This window comes from Leopardus geoffroyi, chromosome C3 (assembly GCF_018350155.1).
Source record: "Leopardus geoffroyi isolate Oge1 chromosome C3, O.geoffroyi_Oge1_pat1.0, whole genome shotgun sequence".
Taxonomy (NCBI): domain Eukaryota; kingdom Metazoa; phylum Chordata; class Mammalia; order Carnivora; family Felidae; genus Leopardus; species Leopardus geoffroyi.
This window is the reverse complement of record NC_059338.1, coordinates 101,393,622-101,406,407: the sequence shown is the minus strand read 5'-3', so window position 1 is coordinate 101,406,407 and position 12,786 is coordinate 101,393,622. Positions and strand designations below refer to the sequence as shown.

At 36.1% G+C, this 12,786-nt stretch overlaps 1 protein-coding gene across 6 annotated transcripts in view; it reads right to left on the bottom strand.

Annotated features, from left to right (window-relative positions):
• The window catches only part of ANGPT1 (angiopoietin 1), a 249,925-nt gene that overhangs the window by 81,595 nt on the left and 155,544 nt on the right, over positions 1–12,786 (bottom strand). For all 6 annotated transcript variants that reach the window (XM_045453903.1, XM_045453904.1, XM_045453902.1 and 3 more), the window contains one exon: positions 7,223–7,344. In XM_045453903.1, the coding sequence (XP_045309859.1) occupies positions 7,223–7,344 (122 nt within the window). The remainder of the gene's footprint in view (positions 1–7,222; positions 7,345–12,786) is intronic.

Sequence of the window (12,786 nt, the reverse complement as noted above, 5' to 3'; positions counted from 1 at the left end):
TGCACTGAGTTTTGAAGGGTGAACGGGAGTTTGTGAGTTGAATAAAGAACTACAGAGCATTTCAGACAAATCAAAACATCAGATGAAATAACTTCAAGACTTACAGTGTGATACTAACAACTTGCATGATTAAACACTTGTTATGTGTGTCTGGCACTTCTCAGTGCTTTATATGCATTAACTCAATTAATCCTCACATCAATTCCATGTGCTATTATTATCATCATCCCAGTGTTAGAAATTAGGAAACCAAAGCACAATGAGTTTAAGTAACTTGCCCAAAGTCACAGAAATAGTATGTGGCAGAGTCGGTTATAATACGAAAATGGAAAAACAAAACCTAGGCAGTCTGGCCTCAGAGTTCATGTTTTCAGCCATCCGACCATACTTTCTAAAATATAAGATTTGAATAAGTAAGGCTACAAAATTAGGATAATAATGATCATGGACTGTGTTCAGTGCTAAAAAACTTGAACTCTCTTCAGTTAGTTACAGAGAATCAATATGGGATTAGGTAGATGCTATATAGAGATTAAAAAGTTGGGCTGAATTAGTGTTGGGGACCTAAAACGAGTGAAAAATCATCTGACTTGCATTTTAGAAAGAAGACTTTGGCAGAGCTCTGTATGATCAATTTGAGAGACATAAGGCTTAAAGCACAGAGGTCACTGCAATGACCAAGACAAAAAATAATGGGAGTTGGACTTAAGACACAGTCAGTGGCAATAAAATGAACAAGATAGATGAAGAAAAAAATATTTAGGGGATGGGACTGACAGCATCAACAGTCACTGTGAGTTGCGAGGAATCAGGGAAAGGAAAAAATTAAGATTACCCTTGGATTTTCAGTTTGATTCTGAATTCTTTTCACTCTAAAATCCTAAAATTAATGAAATTGAAATTTTTAAAAATGCTATATGCCATTAAATTCATTTTCTAAATACATGAATAGACACCTCTCCAAGGAAGATATCCATATGGCTGACACATGAAAAAATGCTCAACATCATTCATCATCAGGGAAATACAAATCAAAACCACAATGAGATACCACCTCACACCTGTCAGAATGGCTAACATTAACAACTCAGGCAACAACAGATGTTGGTGAGGATGTGGAGAAAGAGGATCTCTTTTGCATTGTTGGTGGCAATGCAGGCTGGAGCAGCCACTCTGGAAAACAGTATGGAGGTTCCTCAAAAAACTAAAAATAGAACCCAGCAATTGCACTACTAGGCATTTATCCAAGGGATATAGGTGTGCTGTTTCGAAGGGACACATGCACCCCCATGTTTATAGCAGCACTATCAACAATAGCCAAAGTATGGAAAGAGCCCAAATGTCCATCGATGGATGAATGAATAAAGAAGATGTGGTGTATATATACAATGGAGATTACTAGGCAATCAAAAAGAATGAAATTTTGCCATTTGCAACTACGTGGATGGAACTGGAGGGTATTATGCTAAGTGAAATTAGTCAGTCAGAGAAAGACAAAAATCATGTCACTTCACTCATATGAGGACTTTAAGAGACAAAGCAGATGAACATAAGGGAAGGGAAACAAAAATAATATAAAAACAGGGAGGGGACAAAACAAAAGAGATTCATAAATATGGAGAACAAACTGAGGGTTACTGGAGGGGTTGTGGGAGGAGGGATGGGCTAAATGGGTAAGGGGCATTAAGGAATCTACTCCTGAAATCATTGTTGCACTATATGCTAACTAATTTGGATGTAAATTAAAAAAATAAATAAATAAAATAAAATAAAAACAGGAGTGGAGGAAAAAAATGTTCCATTCAATCAATCTGTAGGTATTCCATTTACAAGGTACAGAACAGAGTAATACAAATTGAAATGCTTTTTATTGATCCCTACTATACACAACTAATATAATTCAGCCTAGTCTAATGCTAGAAGTTAGCAGGATTTTACCTTAGTATTTTGTAAAGAACTTATCAAATGGAAGATGGCTTTAATTTAAAGACTGTGACTTAACTTTTCATTTCTTTAAGCATCTTCAGGATTAAAATCAATATTTTATTATGCCATGGCAGTAATTTGTTTGTAAGATATAATTTAGTATCTTGAAAGTACACACATTCCAATCACTTAAAATTAGTTAACTTAGTAACTTCCCATAAATTCCAGCTAGAAGATAGATGAGGCTTGTCAAATCAGTTCAGTGAATTCCCAAGGTAAAATAAATACTTTATATTTCCTACTCCAGTATTAGCAGGAATAAATAATGATCTATATAGGAATAGGCCAAAAACAACTGGCTTACCCCTTTCTTTAAACTTATATCTGTTTGTATTAAGAGGATACTTGACAGCCACATCAATTAGTCTTGAGGCTGCATCATGTTGAAAAAATATTTTTATAATATTTAAGACAGGAAATCATTATGGACTTGAACCCTAATTTTGCCATAAACTAGCTGTTTGGTCATGGACAAGTAAACCTGACCTTTGTGAACTTCCCTTTCTATATAAAATAGAAATAATAATAGATACTCTGCAGAATTAGTTGGTGGATTAGCAGTAATGTAGGTAAAGCACCTGGCACAGATGTTCGCCTGATATTAGGTAGGTAGCAGATAGTTTTGATAAAATTATCTTGGAGTGTCCATCACATGTGTAGTTTCACGTCACTGAATGGGTGTTACCAGAAATTTCCCTAATATTCACTCTATATATTCAACACAAGTATCAGGAAAGCCCCAGTACTGCATATTTGTGTACATAAGATGCTCCTTTCCCTTCCTGTGTACCCTCCTGGTCAGGCAGAATAATTTCTTCTGGAATAATTTTTTGCCTGGCTCTGCTCCCACCTTGGAAAAAGTTGGGGTTAAGACAGAGATGGACAGGTGTCTTGAAACCCAATCAGTTTACCAAACTTTTAGATCAAAATATTCAGTTACATATTTGGTTCAGCTCTAAGGATTTGAACTATGATATCTTTCCCCATCCACCTCTCTTTTCTATGGTCTTGAGTTGACTTGACAGGAAATATACTAGAGGAATCTAATAAAAGTTGACAATTACATGTTCCACTTTGTCATCCAGCCCCCTATGTGCAAGGTAAACATTAATAATTTCTTGGGTTCTTGGTTGATAATTTCAATTACATGGGCCAATTACTCATCTCTTACTTCCAAATGCTGTTTCCTTGAGGTAAGGAACAAAACCATTGTAAGATTAGGATAGCATCCAACAAAAGAAAAAAAAAATTCCTAAAGAAAGCAAACTGGAAGCTTTTTGGAGTCACCCCCTACTAGACTGTTAGGAAAACAAACAGTAGAGCAAATGTTGCTAATCCTATTTTTGCTTTGTGCCTTTGGCCATTTAGTGGATAAAGAAGTGAATCTAATGAGCCCCAAAATCCTTTTTCAACCCTACAAGTGATGCATTTAATTTGTCAGGATGTAAATCAGCAGGACCTCTCAGCATGATTGTGTAGTATAATCCCGTCCATAAAATATTCCTCCTTGTTCTGCCAAAGAAGTGGTGGACCCTCATAAGGGCCAGCTCACCGACTTGGCAGCTGAGGCCCCATCACACTCAAAACTGGTAAGTCACACACCCAGACACAACCCCTGACATTCCATGGGGAGGAAGCAAAGCTTAATTTAGATAATCCCCTTTGCAAAGTGTATTAGCTGATCCAAACCAGACCTGGCCAACTAAAGGCATGTTGTTCCTACATTTCAGACATGCCTAAATATAGAAATAGCTTTTTGCTACATTTGGAGGATTAAGATTTATTTAAGGAATAGGTAGGGATAATCAATAAGCTTCTTTAAAAATATATAAACAGGGGCGCCTGGGTGGCGCAGTCAGTTGAGCGTCCGACTTCAGCCAGGTCACGATCTCGCGGTCTGGGAGTTCGAGCCCCGCGTCGGGCTCTGGGCTGATGGCTCAGAGCCTGGAGCCTGCTTCCGATTCTCTGTCTCCCTCTCTCTCTGCCCCTCCCCCGTTCATGCTCTGTCTCTCTCTCTGTCCCAAAAATAAATAAACGTTGAAAAAAAAAAAATTTAAAAAAAAAAAATAATAAAATAAAAAAATAAAAATATATAAACAGCTTCACGTATGACTTTGACCTTCAATCCACTTAAATGGTGTTGGGGGGTGGGTAGTAATTCTTTGTTGCTCTAGAAAGTGCTGAGCAGAGTTCCTATAATTTCATTTCACATAGGGAAATAAACAATAACAATAAACACAACAGGGGAAGTATGCTGTACATCACAAAAGGATATTTTTTTTAAATAAAGTAAAGCACATTTTACTTTAAGTGGTTCATAGAAGACTATACCTGGTTTAAGAACAAATATTCCACCAACCCTCCGCTAAACACATTTGACCCTTCAACACGAAGACACAGATTACTACAGAGATACAGCAATGTCAGGAGATAGGGCACACTGATAGAAAAATGCCCTCAGGAACCACAGGTGAAGTAATGCTATACTTGAGTGTCAAAGAGAGAGAGAGAGAGAGAGAGACAGAGAGAGAGACAGAGAGAGAGAAAGAGGAGTGCAGAGTAGGAGGAAAGGATGCATGTAAGTTTTTTCAGGCATGAGCACAGAGAAATTTCAAGTTAAAACCTAAATCCCTGAATTCATTGTGAAATAGTTATACTTCTGGAAAAAGGAATTGTTACAACTCTGAAAAAACCATCACTAGCAATAAGTGTTGTGATTTGTAATATAAGAAGGCCTGAATTTTCCTTAGAAATTAGAATTTAATAAGGGAAAAAAAATCCATCAGCAGAAGGCAGGTATGTGCTGGGGATAAGGAGCCTCCTCTGAGAGGTTGTGGCCCAGGACAAGCCTCTTTTACTTGGCCTGAAGCAGAGGTCTTTCAAGTGCTTGAACCTTGACTCAGCTTTACCAATGGAATAGAGAGAACAGCTTGTAAGCAGGTTCCCTTCAACAGACAATTTCATGGTGAGAATTCCATAGTAGGAAATGATACTACGTGCCATATCAAGAATTATGACGGAAAAACAAAAAACCCAAAATGATTTGGAAATAAGATAGAAGGGATATATTTAAGAAAAAAGAAAAAGAAAGAAGAAGAAAAGAAAAAGAAGAAAAAGGAAAAGAAAGAATGAATATGAGAAGAAAAGAGGGAAAGAGAAAGAAGCAGAGCCACCTAGAGAGAGGGAGAGGGAGAGAGAGAGAGCTGAGTACAGTGACACTTAGGGGACAGCAGTTGTTTTTGTAGTTAAGAGTGAGACCTTTTAGTCCTCCCGGGTTTTTTTATGGTATCCTGACAGCTCAAGTGTCAGATGCGGACCAAGAGATAATACACATATCAGCAGGGGAAGAACTGAAGAATGTAGATTCATACTGACAACTTTTTAAAAGATAAATCATATATGGTAACATACTTAGTGAGAGACTGAAAGCACCCTAGGTTACACCTTAAAACGAAATACCATGCAATTATTAAGAATGATATTAGATGAATATTTATTCATGAGAAAAGATATCTGTTTCCAAAGAAAGCAGGCTGGAAAACAGTGTGTATAGCATGATACAGCTTTCCACAAAAAATGTATGTTTTTATATAACATAGAGCAACATATGCAGCTTTCTCAATGTGTCAGGATTGTGGTTTTCATTTTATTTTGTGTACTTTCTCCTTCTTCTACATTAAGGGTCTGTTATTTATGTAATTATAAAAACAACTGAAAAATAAGGTAAAAACTTCATTTTACTTATCCATTCCTAGTCAAAGCTTTCACAGTAGCATATTGAAATACATGACTATAAGGGGGTTCACTTTTAGCAACCAAGTTAAAGCATGGTGGGACCCTAAAGCCGAGGGATGGTTGAAGTAAAATATACCTGCTACATGTATATGTCTCGTTACTGTGAAACAGCAGGAGAATAAATGGTACTTTTCAGCAGGATTTTCAATTCCAAAACATTTCATTATGCAACCAGTTCAGGGTCAAGTCCTGTCAAGTTTATTTATAGTTATACAGTTTACCCCGTGACACAGTACAAAGATAAATAAATGTAAAACTTAGAAATACAAGTCATAGAGTATGCATGACCCCTTTCAGACTCTAAATCAACAGCCAGGTTTATCTTCTTCATGTATAAGTTCCACTGTAATTGTTGTCACTAAGGGCTACTTTTAGTGTATAGTTAGGGAATCTTTCAAGGCTGCAGATAGTGGTATTGAAAGACCATGTGCTACAGTGGAAAGAGCAGGGCTAGGAAGAAAGAAACCTGAATTACATTCCCAGCTGTGCCACCAGCAAGCTGTGTAACCTTGGATAAATCACTCACTTCCACTAAGTCTATCCCCTCATCTGTAAAGTAAGAGAACCAGCAGTCCTCGTAGGTAACTTCCTGGTGAGAAAAATGATGGAAACTCTAGTTCTAATGACACAAGGTATTGAACTAGTTTCTAGCAACACAATGGTTTTAAACCCAATATAATGGACAAAAACGGAAACATCTTCAAGCCATCCAAATATCCAGAAGCCACTTAACAAGCAATGCATTTGTCCTACAGAGGTCATTGCTTTGATTGAATTATCCATCATGAATGCCAATAACTTCAAAATGATATAGTCTATATGCCATCCCACCTCTGGGGTGATCTTTGAGTCCCATTTCACTTACCTGAGATGATTCACAGTTTATAAAACACATCTATAAAACTAAATAAATTATTATATCCAGAGTAAATAACTTTAAATGGGGAAAAGGCCGGGGTGGGGGGGGGGGGTGGTGAGCAACTCTTAAATTAGCTTTACACGTAAATAATTTTCTGGGAAAAACAAAATCTGCTTCTCTCTAGTGCAAGATCTCTGAATTCAACAATCTTGTAGTTTTGTGAAAGTTTAAGGGCAGATAGAGTGACAATTCAAGTTATAGAGTTTCAGAGACTACTTTTTTCCTCTATTGCTACAGATTTCATCCTGCTGAAAACTGTCACTATTTTGTGTCACTGAATTCAATCATAGAATCAATTTTTGTGGATATGGTAGAATTTGCACAACTAAACATTAGATAAATTAGTGCTAAAAGTTATAAAAAAAATGTTTCAAGAGTGTAAGCAACAGTATTATTCTTCTTATATTGTCTCTATATTTCCATTTTTGCAAACCACCTCAATCTTTTTTTTTAAGTGTTGACAGAAAGGTGAAGGATAAAAATAAGTACACCTGTAAATATTTGGAATACAACAATCCTCACCTGTTTTTCTCATGAATCTTTAAGATTTCATTTGTCTGTTGAAGAAGCTGCTTCTCTAGCTTGTATGTTGATAATGAATTCTCTAGCAGTTGTATTTCAAGCCGAGAAGTTTGATTTAGTACCTCAAGATAAAAGATAAAAGATAAAAACATTTCAAACTTCAATCACAAAGACTGAAAAGAAGTTTTAGTTTTTCATTTAGCTGTGTCTCCTTTTAAAATGATACTTCTTCCAGAATAATTAATTAAATGGTCTACATTCTACTAATTAATGTTTTACAATGTGTCCTAATCATTGTATTCATTCGAGACTGAGGTTGCAGTTGAATGAGAAAATTGAATTGTTAAATCCATGTTCATATATAAATGTTCATGTCCTGAATCCCTAGGATATTATTCTATTGTGCTGCTTGCCTCCAATATTTATATGATGAGAATTATTATAAAGTCTTAGATATTGTGTACAACAATTAATAGCTAATAGGCAAGTAAAATTTGCCTGCTTCGATCCCTTACCTTAAAAAAATTAGTTATAAATGTGTAAACAGCTCTTGACATAGTTTAGACAGATTAATGACTACAAAGTTATTGAATAACTATCATATTAGGTCATGCCAGCCCTTCCAGATATCATGTCATTTTATGGACATAGGCACATAACACACTAAGGAAGAATTGCTACCATCACTTTATAAATGAGGAAATTAAGGTTCAGAGAGAGGCCAAAACTGACGCAGGAACCAAGGGAAGGACTGGGTTCTGAACCCAGATAGTGTGACTCTAATTTTAATGTTCTACAAAGAACACTAAGAGGTTTAGTTAAACCATCTTGGGTCTTCGTCTGAGCAAATGAAGGGACCAGGAACCCAGATTGCACTGAAGACAGACTGTAGTATTCTTTTCAACTGCACTACACTGGGTACTCTAGAAAATATAAATGTTCAACTTATCTTGAATCATCAAGACTCATGTTGCTAGTCAGGCTTTAATATAACATGAGTCTGTGAGTCATAAGCCCAAAGGCTTTGGGTTCATTCTCCAAAAAAACACATCACACACTTCAATCCTGTAAGATGCCTTCAAACTGTGCCACTGTCTTTATTCCTCCCTATCTCTGTTGTGTCCACCCCTTCTACCTGAGTCTTCTCTAAGGGTGGTAAACAAAGCAGGGAAAAAAAAGTATAATTAGCTTAAAAGCTTCCTATGTCATTTGAAAATTTAAAACCATCACACTTTTCTTACTGGGTGGCTCAGTTGGGTAAGCACCCAGGTCTTGGTTTCGGCTCAGGTTATGATCTCACAGTTTGTGGAGGTTTGTGGGTTCAAGTACCATGTTGGGCTCTGCACTAACAGCATGGAGACTGCTTGAGATTCTCTCTTTCCCTCTCTCTCTCTCCCCCTCACCAACTTGTGCTCTCTCTCTCTCTCTCTGTCTCTCAGAATTAAAAAAAAAAAAAAACCTTAAAAAAAGAATTACTTTTTGAAAGGGACCTGGAAATCCTTCTGGAGGATCAATATCAATCTATAGGTCCTCCTCTAAAAATGACACTATTAGAGCTTTCCTCCTTTTCTGTAGCAGGTCTAAACCTGGGATTACATCAGATGCACATAACCTTTTCAAAATATACTGATATGACCAGGGTTAGACTTGGGCTATGAGAGGTTGTGGGGGAAGGGGATGGATTTGCAAGACAGGAGGACAAGAACTAGGGAGAGACGAGAGAGGCAATTGTCTCAGTTGTAAAATTTAAGCAGATGTCAAGAAATTCAGTAATCAAGATAATATTTTAATGCAACATTTTGAAAGATCAAAATTAGTGCAAAAATATCCATGCTGAACATAGTATGATTTTAAAATAAAGACAGGATCTGCCTCTGCACATGTGTTATTTCATTTTGCATGACTTGATCCCACTCTCCTCACCTAGGTCTCAGTCCCATGGTGGGGGAGGGGTGACGTGTTGGATGGTGAAGGAGTGGGCAAGAAAATAGCAAGATGGGGCATTTGTGCTTTCAAAAAGTTCGAAGTTTCAGGGCACCTCGGTGGCTCAGTCGATCGAGCAACCAACTTTGGCTCAGGTCATGTTCTCTACGTTCATGAGTCCGAGCCTAGTTGGGCTCGCTGCTGTCAGCATGAAGCCCACTTTGGATCCTCTGTCCCCTCCTCTCTCTGCACCTCCTCCACTTGCGCTCTCTCTCTCTCTCTCTCTCAAAAATAAATAAACAACAAAAAGTTTGAAGTTTCTATGATTCATTCATAAAATGGTCATAAATACAGATCTGAAAGCCAATCTAAAAGTTACTACTATTAATCAATACTTATGGAGTGTTTTAGAGTTAAAAAAAAATATTTTCCTCTACTGAGTCACTTCATTTGAGGAAAAACAGGAGCAAGAGGAACTGGGATTTGAGGACAGAGTTCAAAGCAGCCCAGAGGAGAGAATGGTAGAGAATGTAAGGATTGGGGATACACACAATTTAATTTTGAACTGGTAAACATATTTTTTCTATGCAAGTTTTTTGTTTATTAACTAGAATTAATATATAATATATATTATACATATAATTATATATAATAATATATATTATACATATAATTATATATAATACTATATATAGTATAGTAATAATACTATAATGCTATGTATAGTATTATATTAATACCATATTATATATAGTATAGTAATAATTATATAATTTATATATAATTTATATATAGTAATACTATACTATATATTATTATAGTATACGATACTAATTATTAGATACAGTATAGTATTATTATAATATATTATAATATAATATATAATATATATTATATATTACATAATATATTATATATTATATAATTATACATTATAATATATAGTATATAATATATAATAATATATTATATAATATATTATACATAGTACAGTATTATTACTATATTATATATTATAATATAATATATATTGTAATATAATATATATTATTATATTACAATATATAATATATAACATAACATAATATAATATATTATAGTAATATACTATACTATGTATAATATATTATTGTATTATAATTAATTATTAATAGTATTAATATATTATAATAATTAAATAAGGGATGAGACATCTGTATCTTTTGGTGACAGAACAGTGCTTGGCACAGAAAGACACTCAATATTGATTGAATGAATGAAAGGTACATTGTTTCACTGAATCAGGCATATCATATGCAGTTAAACAAAATCTATTTTCTGCCTCATTCACCATACACTCTGCTCACAACTGCAGACATTCTCAAATACCAAAATTTTTACTTTACAAAGAACAAAAATTGTTCTCTATGTCTGAGAAGAACATGAGAGGACACTGAGAAGAGAATTGAGCTATCTATAATTAAAAATGAAGCTGTCTATACATAAGTCTGGAGACTATAACAGTTCCTAATTTTTCTCCACTTTGTCCTACCTCCAGTCAGTTTGCTACATAACACCAGAATGATCTTTTTAAAAACGTAAGTCACCTTATGTCACCACCAATGTTAAATCGGTTAATTGCTTCTCTTTGCAATGTGAATAAATTCCAAAGTTCTTAGCCTGGCCCACATGGTCCTATGTGATCAGAACACTACTTACTTCTCAGGTCTCATCCTGCCATTCCCTTCCTTGTTTTATTATGCTCTAACCACACTGTCCTTCTTCTTGCCACCTCAACATGCCAAATTCATTGCTACCTCAGGGCCTTTGCATTTGCAGTTGCCCACCATATCCCAGATGCATGGCTGATTTCTTATCAATCAATTCTTCCTTATGGAGGCCCTTCCTGGCAACTGTTTGAAATATAACTCCCCCATCATCCTCCATCAGTCACCCTTGTTTTATTGGCTTTATAAAATCATCACTATTGGAAATTATCTTCTGTTCGCTCATTTGCTGTTTCTCTACCTTCAGGAGGATGTCAGTTACATAGAGGCAGGACTACTCCATCTGGAGCCCTCCAAACTGTCAGTGCCCAGCATGGGTGGCATACTGGCACAGTCAGAGCTATTTGTTGGATGATATACTAGACAATGGACAGTGAGTTATTTTTCAAGTTGGGTCATTGTCAGGGAGAGGGTAGCAGGCCATGTGAATGTTAAGTGGGCCTTCAATGATAACAATCTAAAATCTAAATCTAAAGAAGCATCTGAATATAAGAGAAGGAGAGAGACAGATCTCAAATCTCACTTAGTCCAGGCTAGGTGTCAGGTCACCTCAGGTCACTCCTGAGAACAAATGCCAATCCCTTCTCTTATTTTCCCATCACTTTGACCAAATAACCACTTTATTTCAATTCTCTCCACTGATGTATTAACACAGGCCTACAGTTCAAAAACGAGCTACCATGAGAATTGTACAAGAAACTATGATAAATTGGCTACTTTCTTGCCATGTGTCTGTGAAACTTGCTGCTTAGCAATAATCTAAGTGTTCCATTAAAATGACTAAGACATTTCATTTTGTTTAGCCTAAACATATTCCAATGTACATCTAGTAAGAAAGAAAGAAAGAAAGAAAGAAAGAAAGAAAGAAAGAAAGAAAGAAAGAAAGGAGGGAAGGAAGGAAGGAAGGAAGGAAGGAGGGGTATGTTCCTTATGTAAGACATAAGACTTGAAACTGAGAAGTTATGAACTCTAAAATGTTAGTTCTTTCATTGAAAAATAAAAATTTTTAAATAAAAATTACTAGTTTTGCAACCAAAGTGAGTTAGAGAATTTCAGCCAGCTTCCCTTTAATACTTTTCAACGTTTATTTATTTTTGGGACAGAGAGAGACAGAGCATGAACGGGGGAGGAGCAGAGAGAGAGGGAGACACAGAACCAGAAACAGGCTCCAGGCTCTGAGCCATCAGCCCAGAGCCTGACGCGGGGCTCGAACTCACGGACCGCGAGATCGTGACCTGGCTGAAGTCGGACGCTTAACCGACTGCGCCACCCAGGCGCCCCTCCCTTTAATACTTTTAAGAGTGCCTCTGATCTTGCTTAAAAGGAAAATCTCCCACAAAAGAACATTTCCTTCTTAGCATGTTAGCTTTGAAATCAGCTTTGTTTGTAGTTTATACTTCTTTTTACTTTAATTTTGTTTTTCAAATGAAAAATGTAACACAAAATATGATGTCTTGATAATTAGATTTTTATAATGGAATAAAGGCTGCTATGTGTTCAAGGAATCAGAAGATCACCATTTTAAAACTTGGTGAAAGAATTTATTTGGTCAATAGTGGGCAGTGTGACAAAGCACCCCCTCCAGGTTATCTGCTACTTTCCAAAGGGAAAGTAGACAACTAAGATGGCGAGACATGGATGCTTCTACCCTGAGTTAAAATAGCATCACTGAGAGTGTGGCAAGCTGGCATTTGTGCTTCCAGATAATAGGAAGTGGTGAGTAATTCTACAAAGAACTCCTACCACAGTGTTCAACTCAATCTGATCGAGCCTTTAGACTTAACTTCCAGTTTAAAGGAACCGTGCAGAATGAATAAGTTAAAATGCATCACAAAGAAATACTCAGAGAAGTTCAGAATATGGGACACTCTACAA